Here is a 20,174-nt window from a genome sequence, read left to right as displayed (position 1 = left end):
ATCGTTGAAAGCCCAGATCGTAATCGTGATTAAAATTAGATTAATTGAGCAGCCCTAACTGCAACACACACACGCGCGCACACACACACACACACACTTGTTATATGTGAATTGAAAATGAAATTTAAGATAATTAAGACACCTGCAGAATGTGATCTAGGCCACTCGCCCAGAACTCCTGCAGGAGCACATCATCAGTGGCATTACAAAATGATGCTGTTATCGTACAATGATTGATATCAGAGAAGCTTAGAATTAATAGGAATAGATGACACTGAAAAACAGAGTAATGCTCAGTGTGTGTTCAGCGTGTGAGAAAGAGAGCGAATATTGTGCTAATGGAGGAGATGGAACATATGCTACCACAGCTCATTCTCCACTGAGCGATGCCCTGTCCTCCCAGTGATGGATTGAATAGGGGTGTTCATTAATAGATAGCAGCTTCTTTAATAAATGCAGTCGTTAGCTGTATAGTGGTTGGGTTAGTCGGATTTTACAAACTAATCAAGCCCTCATTCACATTCCCTGTTAAGATACTCTAAATCTTATTGACTTTTGTTTTTGCTTTAAATGCTTGTAGATTAATTAAGGAAATACATTGTTTCTTTAGTTTTGCCTCAGAGAGGAAATTGTTTTCTTTTTGCTCTTTAAATTATTTATTGCAATCATTTGGTGCCACATTTGACATTGCTGTGGTCAAATGTGTCTTTTTTCTCTTTCTCTGTACAATCCAGTTGTTTTTATTATTTATTTTTTGCTGTTATTATCAGTCCGGAAAGTATTCTCTTCTTGTTCCTACCCCTTTCTGTGTAATCACTTATGTGTTTGCCACTGAGGGCTGATTGTGTGCAGGGTTTTCTTTAACGTAGGTTTGAAAAGGGTACACTAGGTGATTTCACTGATTAGTTTCTCCTTTCTTGAAAGTGTGCTATCGGTGGAATCATCCATTGTAATCTCTCTTGAAAGGGTCAAAGCTGTAAACTCCACTTTTCTTCTTTAATAGGTGCTGCAGCACATCTTGAATCCAGCCTTCCTGTATAGCTTTGAGAAGGGAGAAGGTGAGCAGCTGCTCGGACCGCCCAACCCTGAAGGAGACAACCCTGAAAGCATTACCAGTGTCTTCATCACCAAGGTACACATGCTATCTCTATCTGTCTAAATCCATAAAATACATGGATTTATTATCTTGTTATTCATATTTTTCCTCTTCTTACCGTTCTTACCATTTTCTTCTCACAGTCAGCAGACAACCCTTGCTGTCTGTTTATTCCATGACTCTGTGTCTCTTTGTGTTCCTGTTTCTGATTTCATTACCTGCTGCATTTCCTCTCATAATGTCCTATCAGCCCAACATCTCTCCTTTCTGAGTCATCATCAGCTACATCCTATTTAGTCATCTTCTTCTCTCATGGCCTTACACTTTAACCCTCCTCTCGTGTTAGGGTCGGCACCGACCCATTTTAAATTTCAAATGCATAAAAAAATCACATACATTTGTTTATTGTATCAAGGCTTTTTGACTTTGTCAGGAACCTCTATTTCTACAAAATAAAATAAAAAAAAATATTTTCACTAAATTATAAAATGCCCTAGTTGAAATTATGACCTTTGTGTTGTTAGGGTCGGTTTCGACCCAGGTATAATATTATGAGTATAAAGCAATAATTAAAGCCAAAACTGAAATCATAAGTGCACTGTCAGCTAAAACACTTACAGCAAGCGCCTCTCCTAATCATATGAGCTTTAGGAGATTCTTATTTTGCATGTTTTTTGCAGTATACCTGCACAAAAACAAAACAAAATAAACACGGGCATGTGAGGTGAATTCACTATTTGAGTGGCCATTTGACTTCCAGAGTGCACATTTACAATTTGCAGCATACAAAAAATGAGAAGAAGATTCACAGTGAGCTAAGTTCTGGATCATATTTTTGGTGAAAATGAAGGAGAGGACACAGAGCAGCATAGCGATTCAGATGGGCAGGTTTCTAAGGAGGAAGACAATGTGGACTATCATCCAGAAGACACAGACACATCTGATCAGAGGTGGAGGTCGCTGGTGCTGAAGCTACTCCTGCTGAAAGATTCAAGTCCAAAAATGGTAAGATCTTTTGGAGCTCAGTACCTCATGATGTACATGGCAGGGCAGCTGCTGCAAATGTCATCAAAATGACCCCTGGAATCACAAGGTTTGCTCTGACCAAAGTCAGTGACATCAAGAGATGTTTTGAGATATTTATGCCATTGTCACTAGAAAGACAAAGGAGCTAAACGTCAGTAAGACAAAGGAGCTGATAGTGGACTTCAGCACTAAGCAGGAGAGGAACTACCAGACCCCTGTCATCAACGAGTGCCCAGTGGAGAGAGTGGACAGCTTCAAATACCTCGGAGTTCACATCACGCAGGACCTGTCATGGTCCTGTCACATCAACACCGTGGTGAAAAAGGCCCGACAGCGTCTCTACCACCTCAGACGCTTGAGAGACTTCCAACTGCCCTCCAAGGTGCTCAGGAACTTTTACTCGTGCACCATAGAGAGCATCCTGGCGGGAAACATCTTAACCTGGTTCGGGAACAGCACCATGCAGGACAGACGAGCTCTACAGAGGGTTGTGCGGTCAGCTGAGCGCACCATCCGCTCCGAGCTCCCTGACCTGCACTCAATCTACAGCAGGCGGTGCTGGACCAAGGCCAGGAAGATCGTGAAGGACCTCAGCCATCCCAACAACAGACTGTTCTCTCTGTTGAGGTCAGGAAAGCGATTCCGCTCCCTGAAGACCAACACAGAGAGACTGAGGAGGAGCTTCTTCCCGCAGGCGATACGGTCTCTCAATCACACCACCACACAGTACTGACCCACACATACAGTTCTTACACACACACTGGACTTTCTGGACTTTGGTTTTGCACAACACTGGTCACTATATTCTTCATTTCCGGTTAATACTTGTACAGCTGCTGTTATTGTGTATATATTTATTTATATTTAGATTTCTTCATACATTCTTATATAGTTCTATATTGTGTATTGTGTATTTTGTTGTACAGTTATTTTATTTTCAACTTTAATTTATATATTTATCTTTATCTTATTCTTCCCAGTTAAATTTACCCTTCATTCTAATTTGTGTTGTACAGTTATTTCATTTTTAACCTTAATTTATATTCTATTCCTTCCTAGTTAAATTTACCCTTTTTAATTTTTCATATTTATTTCCTATCTTATTCATAGCCTTTTCCTTTTTTGTTCTCTTTAGGTCACGAGCAGTTGTCCAAGCATTTCACTACATATCGTACTGTGTATGACTGTGTACGTGACAAATAAAAAATTTGAATTTGAATTTGAATCATCATTACTATGATAAACCTTGAAGGAAAAAAAGTCCATGGCGACATGATGAGGAATACCTGGATGCTTTCATTGTTCTTGCTGGAGTGTACAGATGCTGCAATGAGGCCACTGATCGTCTATGGGATGCATCGACAGGCAGAAACATTTTCTGGGCAACGATGTCACTTCACACATTTGATATCATTTTGATTCAAGAGTCCTCAGATTTGACAACAGAGAGACCAGACCGAGGTCTGACAAGCTTGCTCCCATCAGGGATGTCTGGGAGAGATGGGTGCAGCTTCTTCCACTGATGTTCATCCCAGGGCCAGTGACAGTGGATGAATGTCTTGTCCACTTTTTGAGGAAAATGCCCCTTCCGGCAATATATACCCAGTAAGCAAGGGAAAAACGGCAGAAAAATCTGGGAAGCCTGTGATGCAAAAACCAACTATGCCTGGAATGTACAGATTTTCACAGTCAAAGCTGCGAGTGGCACCCCTGAGAAGAAACAATGAAAATGTGTGGTCCTCCATATGACCACTGGACTGCAAGATCACAATATCAGCTGTGATATTTTATTTTATTTTTTTACCAGATATGACCTTGGACAAGAACTTCACAAAGGAAACTGAGGTGAAGCTGTATCATTGGGAAGTGATAAAAAGCCCACAATTACCCACGGCTATAACCAAAACAAAGGAGGAGTGGACTTTTTCTTTTTTTCAGTTTATATTAAAGGTCTACTGCTGAAAAAAAACAAACTTTTTTTGTCTTTTCTTGATGTAAATGTCTATGGGTCGAAATTGACCCGTAACACCATCGATGTCATTTTAGTTATTAATCTTAAAATGAAAAAAATCAATAAAACAGATTTATTTAAGAGATGTGTCCTATACCCCTCAGTAATACTCAGGTAACACAGAAACCTTTTATTTATTAATATGATTCTCTTGAGGTTAATTTTACAATTTTTTTTTAATTGAAATCGAGGGGTATAGTGACAAAAAAAGACCTAGAGGCCCACACCAAAAGTATTAAAACCAACATTTTCATGGATAAGGAAGCCTAACAAGGTAACCAAGAGATGAGAAACAAATTGGATGATAACTTATTGTTTTTAGTATATTTTATAGCTGATTTAATTCACGGGTCAAAACCGACCCGCTAACATAAGAGATGATAACAGAAAGCTAACACGAGAGGAAGGTTAATTACTGTCATTTCATCTCTTTCTTCTTCCTTTTTTTCCCTACATGTCTTTGATTTTTCTTTCTTCCTCCCAGAAGCTCCTCTCTGTTTGTTATCACGTTTGATTCATCAGACTATAATTTCTGGTGTAAATGTCACATTGTGACCATGCTAAAGGTCGGCATGTTTGTTTGTACTGTGGCAGATCTCATCACTGACTAACACCAATCCTAATGGCTGCTAATAGCTCCTCTACAGTCTGGATAAAACTGATTTCCTACCTCACCTCCCTGTCTCCCTATGTACTGTGCTGTCTTCTGTACGTTCTCTTTGGGGAATTGGTATTTGGGTGGTTTGAGTGATGCAAGGTTTTCAGTATATGTAAAATTAGATTGTGTTGTTGTAAAGTGTCATTCAGAATCAATGAACTGTGTTACACTCTAGAAATTTAAGTACAGATTATTCAATAGAGTGAGTTTCGGCTTATTGTTTATCTACATATGAGGAGACTTATTGATCTCCAACTGGAGTTGTTAAGAATTAGCATAACAGGGCTAAAGTATTTTTTGTGAGAAGTTTTAGTAGTGTTAATACAACATCCCACCAAGTCAAGCTCCTGAAAATGTTCTGTGCCAATTCTGCTATAGATTGCAAAAACGGTATAATTTTCCTGTATTGCCCAGCAATTTTTAATGGCACTTCTTTCCTATCCCTCTCCAAGGTTCTGGACCCGGAGAAGCAGGCTGACCTGCTGGACTCTCTGCGAATCTGCCTACTGCAGTTCTCCACCCTGCTAGTGGAGCACGCTCCCCACCATATTCATGACAACAACAAGTCACGCAACAGCAAGCTGCGTCGTCTTATGACTTTTGCCTGGCCGTGCCTTCTGCCTAAAGCCTGCGTTGATCCTGCCTGTAAATACAGTGGTCACTTACTGCTGGCCCACATCATCGCAAAGTTTGCCATTCACAAGAAGATTGTCCTGCAGGTGAGAGCTAATAAATGTTTCAATGCCGAAAAGGGACACAACAGAAAAATGACAAAAGATGGATTTGAAAATGGAACATAGCAGATGAATTCACAGTAGAAAACGGCGTACACTTAGAAAGGTACCTTTGCTTTCTGAGTCACACTTATGAAGAAAATGCTGTGTAGTTGTGAAGTCAGAGGAACTATTTTGGGTGCCCCTGGTTCACTAAAGCCCCTTTCAGCCATGCACTTCCATTAATCTGTCGGCCTCTGAATGTGTCAGCTTCATGGCCAAATGAGCACCTCAATGGTTTTTCTGTAAAAGTTTCAGACGACGGTCCTACTATGTCAGATTTAGTAATATTTACATATCACTTTCAGTGCTGCAGGAGCTTGAACTGCATGCAGTCACATTAAAGAGCAAGCCTGCAGAAGATTATGATGTACTGATGTAAGAAAGAACTAAGAAAGAAATCCGTTCATCGGCAGACTTCTGAGATCCTGTGCAGGCTTGTGGCTGACATGGACAGAGATTTTAATCAAAGGCTGTCTTCGTCTAGAGGTAGAGGGAATATAAAGGACTGGGTTAGCAAAGAGGCAAGGGAGTAAGAAGTGCAGGAACAGGCCATGCAGATGGCAGTCTTGAGTGCTGTGAGTGCCATCTGCATGGCCTGATCTTCTTTTGTTTTTCGAGTTAGATATCCAGCATTATGTTACTTAATGTATTGCCTGCTTTCATGCATCTAACAGATGAACGTGAAAAGGCAATATTATTATTCATAAGTTGTGCGTCTTGTTTTATGTTGAGTTTTTGAAATATCACTTCTTAGTAGAGCTGGGCGATATGAGATTTTTTCATATCACGATATGTTTTTTTCATTTCAGGCGATAACGATATCTATCACGATATAAGCCAAATAACTATATTTGTAAGATTTAAATGTGCCGTTGCTCACAAGTAAAATGTGAAATAATCAGCAGCTTGTTTTTATTTAAATATTTATTTCCCATAATAAGTTCAACAGGGTAGATGTACTTAAGGAACATGAGACTTTTTCAGATAAATAAAGGCAAATATTGCAAACTACACAAAAGGCAGCCGCTAAAGCGTTTAAGTTTCAAAATAGAACAAACGAAACAGACTAAATTGTCAATTCCACTTAGAAACAAAATATTAATTCTAAAAATAAATCTTAGTTTGTTTTACAGAAGAACAGACAAAACTGACTAACTTTTGTCAATATCAAATAAACTGAGAACTAAAAGGAAATTCTCAATCTCTCCTTGTTGTATAGCTGAGCTTTTCAAACAGTTTTAACAGTTACTTTAGTCTGACAAAAGCCGAATGACGAATTAGCGCTTCCAGTCAGAGACTGAGGCTACGTCCACACGTACACGGGTATTTTTGAAAACGGAGATTTTCCGTTTTCGTTTTAAAAAAATAATCCCGTCCACACATAAAGGCAGAAATGAAGGAAAACGCTGCTATGAACATGCCAAAGCAGCAGGTGGCGCTAGATTCATAACTGTGCAGAAATGTTGGCCAATCAGAAGTCTAGAAGCCTCGGTGGGAAAAAGTAAACAAAGCTGGGGCATAGAAGCAGAACCGAGTCGTATGTGTGGAGGGACAGTAACTGTGTGTATATGTAAGCATTTAAACACTGCAGAGAGTAGAATTAACAGTAACAGTATTGTAGAAATTCATTTCACCGAAACAATAACGTGGCGCACAGTGTGACGCATGCACCAGTTTATTGTATTTCCAGACTTGCTTTCGGCACAATTTACAGTGCACGCTACTCTGTTTTTTGTCAGACTTGAAATAGCCGAAATACCTTCACACTACGGAACTTCTTTGGCTCTTCCGTTCGACAATCTCTCCGGCATTGGAACCATCATCTGTTTTCTCTTCGGCCACGCTCGGTTGATTTTTCTAGTCGGCACACTCATTTCCTCCATTACGCGCTGGCTCCATTACCCGCTGGCTGCTTCCCAAACAAACACACGTGCGGCTTGGCACTTGTGCTGTATGTAACAAGTCACGCGACGTGACGCTGCGGCTGTGATTGGTTCGGCTCTGCGCTACTTAATTTGGATTGGCTGACCTTTTTTTTTTTTTTTTTTTTTTTTAAAGAGGACAAGAGCGGCGAGGTCTATCGCGATAGCTTAATTTCTCTATCGAGTAAAAGTTATATCGCGATACATATCGTTATCGTTCTATCGCCCAGCTCTACTTCTTAGATTACCCCACTTTTAAATTTTGTATCTTGTGTTGATGGGTTTAGCAGTTGTGGAGCCAGCTTAACAACTCAAGTGATGAAGCATTTGCATTTATGCCTGTCATCAGCTTCTTTCATTTTTTTCCCAACTCTGTAAGGAAGGTGTGTGTGTGTGTGTGTGTGTGTGCGTGCGTGCGTGTGTGTGTGTGCGTGCGTGTGTGTGCGTGCGTGCGTGTGTGTGTGTGCGTGTGTGTGTGTGGTTTGTGTGCTTTTTCTATCTTCTCTAAATGTGTAGGCAGGAAAACAGCACTTTTAAGGGACAGTAAATTTTAGCCAAGTATATGGTATGTTGGTAAATTAGACATGCGATCTCTGCTCTGTACAGGTCTTCCACAGCCTGTTGAAAGCCCACACAATGGAGGCCCGGGCCATAGTCCGCCAGGCTATGGCCATCTTGACTCCGGCAGTGCCTGCACGCATGGAGGACGGCCATCAGATGTTGACGCACTGGACTCGCAAAATCATTGTGGAGGAGGGGCATACTGTACCACAGCTGGTTCACATACTGCATCTCATTGTGCAACACTTCAGGGTGAGTAGATTTAAAAAAGAAAAAAAAAAGCACACACATTAATGCAACTTAGGCAGCAGCAGACTTCCATATGTCAGACCACTACTACCAAAAGTATTGAGTCCCCATGATATCCTCCTGGGATGGATGGAGCTCTTCCTTCTGTCATTTAAATTATTTATGACAGATTTGTTATACCACTTAATAATAGCAAAAGTAATATGCTTCTGAGGATGACAGTAAAATATCAGCGTTTTCTGTTTTACGATTTCTTGTGTTTCGAGGTGAGCTGCCACCACACATACTGAGATGTTAAGTGCCACTCAAGTGCACACATAGACATCCATTTAGTGTCTCTGCCGGCTCTCCTCTCAGCATGCTCACTGCAGGGAACCACGTGGGGGGAGACTGTTGAGACGCTAATTTTACTGATTATCTAAGTGCTCTGAATTACATGACACATCTTTCCTAATGGGAAAGGAGCATACTCATTAAAATGTAGATGATCTTATGCAGACCAATTAAAAATGTTTATGATTTTTTGTTAATTTCAGTTTTATATTGGTTGTAGCCAGATCATTTGTACTTTGCTCTGTTATCAAGTCAAAAGCTGGACTCTCATGTCTAATTATGTCAACCGCCTGGTGTCCACAGTTGACTTAATGCAGATACAGCATTAAACACACCCTTCACAGCAGTGATCAGTAGAGTCAAAGAGCAGCTCATGTGGACTCGTCATCAACAAAAGCAAATGATCATCGAGCTTGCTTTTCGCTTTCCTCCATAAACTTGAAAGACACTTGTGCCCTCTCGCTTCTTCAGCTGATGTTCACCGCCTCACCAGTCAGAGAGCGACAGTCTTTTAGCAGAAGACTGACATTTCCCTCAGCTTCCCTCTCTATCTCACTGACAGGCCGCTCTCACTGGGCCAGATGACTAATCTAATGTAATCACATCAGCATAATTACACTGGGGAGGAGATAATGACAGACAGATGAGAGACTTTGTGCATGTGCGTTTGATAAAGAAATGGAGAGATTGTGTGCGTGTTTGTCTGTGTGTACATGTGATGGACAGGGCTTAGCCACTCTGTCATTAAGGGGCTGTGAAGTCCTGCTCTATCGACTATAATTACCCTCAAAGTGAGAAGCTTTAATATTCTTTGACACTGACAAAAGCCCTCAGATAGACATCTCATCTCTAGCTCCTTTGTCTGCATGTGTGTTTGAGAGTCCCAGTTCAGTTTTCGGAAGCTAAGTGACTCTTGAGCGTGACACTTGAGTTGGGCTAAGTGTGTGTCATCATGTCCTTGAGACTAAGTAAGAATTTGATGTCAGAGTTTGCCTATTCTGACTAAAAGTTTCAAAGTGATTGAACACCCCATTTAACTTTGCATGTGTTATCACTCTAAAATCTAAACTGGTAGGTCTGGAGTACATAAAAACAAACTTTTCCTGTACATGTGTGGACTTGCCTTTATTTTTGTCCACCTCCCATATATTAGTGCATTGTGCATAGACTAGGGGTGTCAAACGTACGCTGTCCACATTCGGCAAAACAACAAAAAAAGAAAAAGAAAGGAAGGGAAAAAAACAAAAAACTAATCTGTACAGTCTGGGCAATGAGCTACCAGGAGCTCATTTTATTTCTGTCATTTTATTTCTTACAAATTAAGTTCAAAGAGTTGCGCTGACAGATTACTTTCTTTGCCGCAGCAGGTTTTCTTCATCATATAGAAAAACAGTTAAATATGTAACTTCTTTATACTAATAGAAAAGGAGGCTTCACTGGTACAGCCCGTTTTTAACATCAAAGTGGGCTGTATGTGACCCGCCATGTAAAAGGAGTTTGACACCCTGGTTTACACTAGATGTTTTGCAGCAGATGGAGCTAGCACAAGGATAAGCTTCCTGGGAGTCGTTCTGTGTGATTCTAGTAGAAGCGCAGGAACAAGATGCTGCAGCAAATGACATATGTAGGCCATTGTTTGGTTGCTTCTTCTGTTGCTAATGCAGTGGAAGAAGGCCTCGTACAATACTGTGCAGAAGTCTTGAGGCATTCGTCCTTGCTTCTATTTTTTTGCTTCCAAGGAGCCGGATTTTCCTGTTTCTTTTTTAAGTGGGCTTGAGCAGTAGTTCTCCAGGCTTTCTGAAGGTTTTTTCTTTCAACGTTGGCTGCCTTTCTGTTTGTTTGTTTTTTAAGTTAAAGCCTCTTAACACTGACCTGTGAATATTCAAGCATACAAAAGGCACCTAACTCAACTTTTTAATTAAATCTAAGCAAAGTATCAAACATAACACAATATGACAAGATATTCTGAATTTTTTGAGGAACGTTTTTTTGGACTCACATTTTTGGGCTGCAAGTACGACAGAGAACTGTTTTTGTATGAGTAATGGGGTTTTTTTTGGTCTCGCAGAGTTTAAGTGGTTCCACTTCATGCAAAACAAGCTTGTTTTTTTTAAAACCCGTAATCTTGTCATCCACACTAGTTTTCCACTCTTCCAGACTTCATCTGGTTTTTACAGAGTAAAGGTTCAAGTTGTGAGAGATACAGATGAAAGGAACACACGCCCCAAGCCACAGTGCAATTTATACTGACGTTTAAATTCGTCTGGTTAGCCTTAGGGGCTATTGTAGTCACTTTTTGTGCCTCTTTTAAACTCTACCATTGGTGCTATCTGTCTGTGGTGCTTTGTGGAAGAAAAAATGCGCCAGTCCCTCCTGACAGCTTCTGTATATAATATTAAACATAAGCTTTTGTGACACTCTATCTTTTAATCATACAGTTAGGTCCATAGGTTATTCAACAGTAACACAAATTTAGCTCTTTAAAGAGTGTGGAGTGACTGTTTATAACATTGTCTGCAATTTCTAAACTGTTGAAGGGATTTAACAGATGCACTGCATTAAGTCACCACTTCAATCACATGGTAATTGCAGGATTTCAAATGTATTGTGGTGAAATAATGGCTTATGAGGCTTTTTGGACTTAAGGGGGACTTAAGTAATTGTTTTCTAACAGTTACAAAATAATTAGAATTTTTAAAAAAAAAACACATACACCAAAAAACCAAAACCAATACAAACCTGTGTTTTGCATAATCTGGAGTGCTCTGATGTCAAAGTGGATGATGTCAATTGAATATTAGCAGAACAAGGGATATGAAAATATTGCTTGTTTATAGTACTTCAGCATTATGATACTTTTTCAAAGTTATACCTGGTGCTCCCCCCCCCCCAGGTGTATTACCCTGTCCGACACCACCTGGTGCAGCACATGATCAGTGCAATGCAGCGTTTGGGCTTCACTCCAAGTGTGACTATAGAGCAAAGGAAGCTGGCTGTGGACCTGGCTGAGGTGGTCATCAAGTGGGAGTTGCAGAGGATCAAAGACCAGCAGGTAAACCACATTATTTTTACTGACTTCTGTTGATGTCAGGAGTACCAGTTTGGGATGGTCGTCTAGGATGTTGACATACAGAGTCACCAAATTATGTTTCTCACTTCTCACAAAAATCTTTTTCCTTCAGACTGAAGACGCTCATTAAGTCACAAAATAAACCTTATTCATCATAGCAGTTAAAGCGTTTCTTGAGCCGTGTACCATAAATGCTCATTACTTATGTTGCTATATGAGCTAGTGACAAACTTCAGCTTTATTGCATTGTACAGAAAGAGACATACTGTGGTTATATTGTGTTAACAATTGGATTTGTCTCCTCCTTTCTTGTGTGTACCTTTCTTTGGCACAACAGCCAGAATCTGAGGCTGAGGTAGGTCCTGGTGGTGAAGGGACCAGTGGGGCTGCTGTGAAAAGAGGCCTGTCTCTAGAATCCGCCGGGGCTGGACAGGACGTCAAGAGATTCCGTACAGCAACTGGAGCGGCCTCCACGGTGAGCTCAGTTAGTAATTAGTCAGATGCCAGACGAATGTGGCTGTGACTGATGGGCCCTCGTGCCCCAGACAGAATGTCTTACCTTGAGAGTTCTCACTTGATATCCCTGTGTTACTTGCTTCTCTAAGGGTGTTTGTTGTGCAGTTTGAAAGCTACTAATAAGACAGCCAGTTTTACTTTTTTGTCTCCACAGTCATTTATTGAATGAGTCTGAGGGGGAAAAATTGCTAACAGGATTGACAGCAGAGTTGTTGCTGTTATCCAGCTTGTCTTACAGCAGTATGGCAGCGTCACATATACTTCATCATATCCCTCTGTGGTCTTTTGTTTTGAGGTCTTTTGGGATACCTTTGTTGTAAAATCGCCTGTTCAAAATTTTAATCAAATTTGTTAATTTGCACTAATGCCAATCTTTCTAAAGGCAGTTTATACTTAGATTAAAGACTCTGAAATTGCCTCGTGATGTGCCTGACACATCTGGAGTTCTGCCACAATCAGCTTAATGTCTGCATGTCGTAGATTAGAGGGCATAATTGGGCAGTAACTACACGTTTTAAAGAAAGCTTGTTTTATGTATTAAAGTGTTCATAATGAATTCCAAAATGTAAATGTCCTTTAAAGTATGTCGATTTACAGATCACAGATTTATTAGCCCTGCAACAGAGTGAAAACCTGTCTCTCGCTCAGTGACAGCTAGAATAGGCTCCAGCCCAGCTACAATCTTTAACTGGAAAAACCTTTAAGAGGATGGAAGGATGAATGACACTTACAAAAGTAAAACAAATACTTAAAGGTTATTGTAATAAATATTTGTGCTCTTGTTATAATTTCTGTTTTTTGTGCCTCTTCTTGTGATGTCAAGATAAAAATGCGTCTTTTTAACTTGTCAGAATTTGTTTCTGCTTAAGCTGAGGAAACATTAATTGCCCAGAAAGTTGTCAGAAAAGTTATCAGACTTATTGTGGCTGGAGCCTCCTCTTTGTAGACCGAAAAACCCTTTGTACAGCATTTCTGCCTTTTGACAACTTTCTGTAATCATTCTTTTGTCAAAAAAGAAAAAAGTTTATCTATATTTGACAGATTATAATGTTTGTGTTTGTAGGTATTTGGCCGCAGCCAGTCCATGCCAGGCACAGAGAGCATGCACAACAAACCTGTTGAGAAACAACATACAGACACTGTGGTCAACTTCCTCATCAGGATTGCTTGCCAGGTAAGACCTCAGCCACACACACACACACACACACACACACACACACACACACACACACACACACACACACACACACACACACACACACACGTGTTTTGCCATCCATTAGTCCTTCCAAGTAGGCACAATTATTCTAACCACTCGTTTGGGTGAGGATAACGCACACACAAACACACACACATGGAGTCACTCTAGAGTCATTGACGACCTTGGTTATTAGGCCTGAAATAGACTGCTGAGATTTCACTCACCTTGACTTTTCCTACTTTATTTTTTGGGCCAAGTTTCATTCTCACTGTTCAGCCAAGCATCTCTGTTGAATATAACCTTCCCTATAACCACTGGGGATCACTCGGTGCTCACAGAACACTCTATAGCAACATAATCTTTTCTTTGTATTCCTCTCGATAACAGTGTAGTGTGATACTGAATTGATCCCAGTAGAAAAATTATGTCCTCACTGGCCCGAGGGATTGTGATCAGCCAAAGGACATCACACCTAGCGCTGATAGGGATTCAATGTGTGTTTCAAGGATACCTCTCTAAAGTGCATGCTTATCACTATAAAGGTTTGCACAGGGAATGTTGATTGAAAGATGGTATCCATCCTGGATGGTATCCATCCAGCCTCTTTTGAACTCCAGCTGCATGAATTAAGTGCCTAGACAAATATGTTCCTTTCTTTTCTAGGTGAACGATAGCACCAATGTGGCTGGATCTCCAGGGGAATTGTTGTCTCGCCGTTGTGTCAGCCTGATGAAGACAGCCTTGAGGCCTGACATGTGGCCTCGTGCTGAGCTGAAGCTACAATGGTTTGACAAGCTGCTAATGACAGTGGTAAGATGGCATGTACTTTGAGAATGATTGTTACATTAGACTTCATGCATGGTTCATATTGCCAGATCCATACAAGGTGATAATTTAGGTGTGAAACCTGTCAGTACTGCTGTTATTCTGCACTGAATATCTGTGTAGAGTATTCATGTAAGTTTGTTATTTGGACTTACTAGTAAAAGAATTTTTCAAAGTACTTCAGTCAAACTAGTCTGAATAAAATCAAAATATTCAATCTTTGTGTTGTTGTTCAAGCTCCAAGCAATAAGCAGCAAACAGCTGAGGATAACTAATAGCTTCCCAGAGAAGTTTTCCCTGTCCCCGCTTAAGCTCCGTCTTAGTGTTTGCTCTAACACCTCAGAGTCCTTTGTCTGTTATCAGTAATGCATGAAGTGAGGCGCCAACCACCATAATGACAAAATAATGACAGTGGTGAGATAACAGCACTCTATCCGGGTTGGCCTGTGCCTTCTCATTCAAACCCCCCAAAACCCCTCTACATCCTAAAGCCCTCATCCTTGCTTTCTGTATCGCCCCACTGTGACTCTGTTCATCTGTCCTCGCCTTTCCCTCTGTGTCTAACCACTTTCTCCTCTCATCTCTTTTCCATCCAGCCTCTTATCGCAGCTTTTATTCTCTTTCTTTCTTTTCATCCATGTCTCCTTTCCTCCTCATCTCTCTGGTCTGATTGGGCGTCACTGTTCAGACAAGGTTATCACCACGCGTTGCCAGTTGTCACGTACTGCCCTTGTTCTCTTTTGGGGATCACTTCATCGGCCGCACCCTTTTCTCTCCCTACACACACACATTCACACAAACTCAGTCGGCCCTTCCATATCCCTTTGGGGATTGTCTAACAAACAAGGCCTTCTGTAGGTTTTATGCAGATGTACGCAGGCCCACCCCCTTGGGACCTCGCTCTACCTGCCTAGCTGCCTTACTCAGACTAATGAACAATGCTGTAAATCGGATTACCTTTTATCATCTCATTGTCTCGGCGCAGCAGTGATTAAGAGTCTGGGGGGAGTGGCATGAGGAGGTTGTATTTGGAGTGTAACTTGAGAGACACACAAAACATATACAGTCTCACAGGCATGCCTGCATCTGCATGGTTCCTGCAGCGACAAGTTCCTTTTCTGTTAATGCACTGTCAAATCAATACTACCCTAATATCTAGCAGGAGCCTTATCACCAGAGTCACCTTGTTCATTAGGCAAGATCAGTGCCATGGATCTGTCCCAGATTACCCTCTTGGCCCTGCCATTGTAAACCTTGTTTGCAATTTAGACAAAATTAGGAACCGATGCTGCCCATTGATCTTTGGTTTAACAGCCATCACAATGCCTTGTTTTTGTGTGTGTTTGTGAGCAGTATTGATTTCTGAGTTGAGTGGAATAAAAAAAAAAAACTCGGTTGTTTCATCTGTCTGCAGATGAAATTGCACTATTATCTATATTGCTTTGTTTTAGCATTGGGCGCTTGGCTAAAAAGATACATATCAATAATTTTTTTTTTTTTTTTTAGATATGAGGCTTTTATTGAAAAGTCTAAATGGATTTCTATCTGTTTTAAGAGCAATACCAAAAAAAATGACCTTCCACTTATAATGTCTACTCCTTTTTGACCTCTCAGGAGCAGCCAGCCCAAGCGAACATCTCCAACATCTGCACAGGACTGGAGATTCTCTGCTTCCTGTTGACAGTGCTGCAGCCCCCAGCCGTCCTGGCTCACTTCAAGCCGCTCCAGCGGGGCATCGCTGCGTGCATGACCTGCGGCAATACCAAAGTGCTACGTGCTGTCCACTCCCTTCTTTCTCGTCTCATGAGTATCTTCCCAACTGAGCCTAGTAAGCTGCAATGATTTATTTCTAAATTCTCACTGGAAGCCAGACCAGCTGCACACAGGAAAAAACACTATATATCTGATTCCTTTCTGAGAAATCGTCATGCCACACTGTGATAAAATTATAAATAGAAGTGAATTATACTGGCGATATAATTTACAAACTTGCTTCCCCAAAAGGATTAAGTGTTGAGACTCATTGGCATGGGATTTGGGGATTTTACAAACCTAATTATGATACAGCCAACAAAAATTGTTTGCATAATTACAAAAAAAATTATGACTTATAAAAGCTGCAAGTCCTGTATTTTTATTCATAAGACGTGCCATTTCTGTAAGTAATTGTTTAAATTAATGTTTTGTTGTAGTGTTGTAATTGGTTGTGTTTTTAACATATATGTGCAATTTAATGTGATTGATTGTGTGTCATTTTGAAATATGGAGAGATGCTTATGGGAGAATAACTGTCCCGCATCTTTCCATACAAAATGAATAGAGCATCATCTGTTTTAGGTCATTGTATGAATTGTTTTAAAGCACTTTCGACAAAGGCCTAAAGGGGCTTGAAACATAGTGTGATCAATACATTATGATGCTGATTCCTTGCAGCAATATAACTGCGTCACTTTGCACGGCAGTGATTTCGATTTTCAGCTGTTCTTTGTTTGAAACAAACATTGCTGTGTTTTTCTAGGCACATCAAATGTGGCATCTAAGTATGAGGAACTTGAGTGTCTATATGCTGCTGTGGGCAAGGTCATCTACGAGGGGCTTACCAACTATGAAAAAGCAACAACCAACACTAACCCCACGCAGCTCTTTGGTAAGACCAACTCTCACATTTATTTTTTTTCCTCCTTTCTTGCCCTCGGTTACTCTTCTGTTGGTATATACTTAGAAGTGAAAAAAAGTCAATCTCCTACTCTCACTACAGCACCAAGCGGCCCCTCGGTTACTTTTACCAGTTAAGCCATTGAGTGGGCCGTTAAAATGCAAGCCGATGGGCTCTGCTGCTCGGGCTAACATCTGGTCTATTTAAATGGGGGCCACAGTCCAGCGGTTTGGGAAAGATTGTCTTGGGAAGGATTGCTGCTTTCCGCCCCTCTTCCTGTACAAACATTACTGTTATCCACCCAGATGTCAGAGTATTTATAGAAAAAGCTTTCATTGAAGCTTATTTCAAAGAGACCTTGATTTTTTTTTTTCTTTTAGATGAAATATGTAGTAGGTTTCAAAATATAGGCCATTCAAGGTGATAAATGGCTATTTGAGAGCAGTCCAAAGGTAATGCTGCTTTATGCAGTTTCCTAAAATTACAGTGGTGGTCAATAAAATAAAAAAAAGCATTCTGTATCCTGCTGTTGCAGTAAAGTCGCAGCGATGTGATGCATCCGTCTGGCCAGGGGGTGACATTTTAACATTTGTCTCCTCTCTGGGGAACAGCAACAAAGAAGAACATTACTCATTCTTATTTCTGCCTCTGTTACACTCTTGAGGGGGGGGAAATATATATATCAAGCTGCGTGAATGAACACAAGCTGACTGCAGGTGTCTGTGTCTGTTACCTCTCCCCAGAGAAGTGAAGCTTCTTGTCAAACTGTTCCATTTCCCATACTTCTTATCCCTCTGCCTTCATTTGTCTTACAGGGACACTGATGATCCTGAAGTCAGCCTGCAGTTACAATGCCAGCTACATTGACCGCCTCATCTCAGTGTTCATGCGCTCACTACAGAAGATGGTGCGGGAACACCTGAGCCCCCAGCAGGCTAACCCAGGGGTGACTGAAACCAGCACAGGTACATAAATACAGTGGAAAGATGTGAGGAAGCCAGTGGCAAATGTAATTTAAAAAGTAATCACATAGGAAAGATGTGCAGTATTTTGAGTTCACAACGTATTAGTCACCATTATTCTCCAAACTTGGCACCAGATAACCACTACTATTTCAGCTGAACTTATTCTACTTGGCTGCAGTTACACCTGGCTGACATTATTGGGGAAGTTTTTGCTCGTACTTTCCCCCAGTCCACGTCCAACAAGGAGCTGACTGTGTGTGAGGTGGACACAACACAGACATGAATGTACACTCGCATTACAGCCTTTCTCAGATTGTTAAAGCTCATATATCCCAGGTGTCTCACCAGTGCCTCTTTCCATAGAAAGACAGTATCAAAACTTGTATATCAATAGCCCCAGCTGTGTTCTCAATAGCTCTTGTGGTCAGGAGAGATCCTTTGTGCAGATAGTATGCTTTCTCGGGAAATGTTTCTCAGCTCTGGTTCCCAGTCTGTATTGTCTTCTGCTCTTTTTGTATCAACAGATGGTCACCTTGTGCTCTTTTGCTGTGGGGTCTGAAAGGGTAGTCACAGTTTGACACAGAACCTCTTGACAACTTGCCCTTTATATTAATCCGTGAGGGGGGTGAAAGGGAAAAAACACGTGTTTAGGTTTCCTGTTCATTTACTTTTCTGAACTTCAGAAAGTCTGGCAGTGCATAATTCCTGTTGCTACTCTTCAGACAGGAGGTAATGACTGTAAGATACTATCAGTGCTTTAAATGGGTCCCTAATGACTGTATCGGGAAACACAGACATTAACTGTCCACCATGAACAGTTAGTCACTAAGACCAAAGGCCTTCTGACCATTAGGCTTTTTCCTCTAAAGATTATTCACGTTTCAGTAATCTAATAAGCTTAACTGTAGTAGTTCCATCCTGATTGTATTGAAAATGTGAAGTTCTGACTGCTGCCACCATTTAAAAATAGATAAGTCATTTCAATTTATTGAAGGCCAGAAAATTTGCAATAGAAGGAAGATGGATAAATGCACAGATAAATGCATCTGTTCTGTAGTTTGTCTCAGCCCTTCCTTTGAATAATTCCATGTGTTTGCTCTGATAGTGACCAGCGAGCTGATAATGCTCAGTCTTGACCTGGTGAAGACACGATTGTCCGTCATGAGCATGGAAATGAGGAAGAACTTTATCCAGGTCATCCTCACTTCCCTAATTGAGAAGTCTCCCGACCCCAAAATCCTCCGTGCTGTTGTCAAGATCGTGGAAGAGTGGGTGAAAAACAATTCTCCAATGGCTGCCAACCAGGTAAGGAGGAGGGGACTGTTCAGGTGTGAGACAGTAAAACAGTATTAAGTGAGGAAAAAAACAAAAACAAATGTGGTATTCAAGAGATCCTGGCATAATTCCTCTCATGAAAACAGGTGTAAATTAAGAACTGAATCAGCAAAGTTGTGAAAGGTGTGAAACCTTTGGACAAACAACAAGCGAAGCACATTTTCTAAATCTAGTAAGGTTAGCATTAGCATAATACCTACAGAGGACTCTCTGGTCTTCATATTCTTTTAAGCTGAAGAAGAGCAAGCGGTACACAGCTGAGCTAGACAGGTGCAGCTGCGAAAAACAACTGAATAGAGAATAGATTATTTTTCTTTTCTCACACCTTTCTATTTGTCTATTGTTCATATTTTTTTTTTTTCCTTTATCCTACTTTCTACCCGATTCTTCTTTCCCTTTCAGATGCCAAACCTGCGTGAGAAATCCATCTTGCTGGTGAAGATGATGACCTACATAGAGAAGCGTTTCCCTGATGAACTTGAGTTAAACGCCCAGTTCCTGGACCTCGTTAATTACGTCTACAGGTAATTACTGTCATTCATCACATGGCTAAATGGCCACGCCAGTGACGCCACACCGCCCTTGCATCCATCTTAACGTGAGAAGTGAAGGTCGGGGGCGGTTGAGGCGGGGAAAAGACACAGAAGGTTGGGTCAGGGGGAAAAAGGAAAATAAAGATGAAGAGGAAGAGCTTGAAGTACCAGAAGTGTACCTTTCCTTTTTTATGACGAAAAGTTAATTATTAACGATGGTAATAATTATAATAAGATTGTTAAACTCAGGAACTGGATGAACTAATTTAGAATCATTGTAGCTGTAAAAAAACAACAAAAAAACAATTAAAAGCTGGAAAATTTAAGATGGCCACGAAAAGATTGACTGATGAAGATTGATAATAGGGTTACAGTACTATCAGTATTCAGCTAGCTGATGACAGGACACCCAGCAGGTGGTGGTCAAAGGCGAGAGACCAC

The 20,174-nt window shown here is 40.8% G+C and overlaps 1 protein-coding gene across 3 annotated transcripts in view; it reads left to right on the top strand.

The window, feature by feature from the left end:
• Positions 1-20,174, top strand: part of trrap (transformation/transcription domain-associated protein) — an 87,678-nt gene that overhangs the window by 29,519 nt on the left and 37,985 nt on the right. For all 3 annotated transcript variants that reach the window (XM_085284013.1, XM_085284011.1, XM_085284012.1), the window contains 12 exons: positions 1,004-1,132; positions 5,244-5,510; positions 8,096-8,302; positions 11,526-11,684; positions 12,040-12,177; positions 13,282-13,392; positions 14,083-14,229; positions 15,859-16,072; positions 16,763-16,891; positions 17,716-17,865; positions 18,971-19,170; positions 19,603-19,724. In XM_085284013.1, coding sequence (XP_085140139.1) covers positions 1,004-1,132; positions 5,244-5,510; positions 8,096-8,302; positions 11,526-11,684; positions 12,040-12,177; positions 13,282-13,392; positions 14,083-14,229; positions 15,859-16,072; positions 16,763-16,891; positions 17,716-17,865; positions 18,971-19,170; positions 19,603-19,724 — 1,973 coding nt within the window. The remainder of the gene's footprint in view (positions 1-1,003; positions 1,133-5,243; positions 5,511-8,095; positions 8,303-11,525; positions 11,685-12,039; positions 12,178-13,281; positions 13,393-14,082; positions 14,230-15,858; positions 16,073-16,762; positions 16,892-17,715; positions 17,866-18,970; positions 19,171-19,602; positions 19,725-20,174) is intronic.

Source organism: Mchenga conophoros, linkage group LG8 (assembly GCF_057382185.1).
Source record: "Mchenga conophoros isolate Kocher_MC1m ecotype Shallow Benthic linkage group LG8, M_conophoros_male_GT1.1, whole genome shotgun sequence".
Classification (NCBI taxonomy): Eukaryota; Metazoa; Chordata; class Actinopteri; order Cichliformes; family Cichlidae; genus Mchenga; species Mchenga conophoros.
The sequence above is the reverse complement of the archived record's forward strand: the minus strand, read 5'-3'. Positions and strand labels throughout refer to the sequence as shown.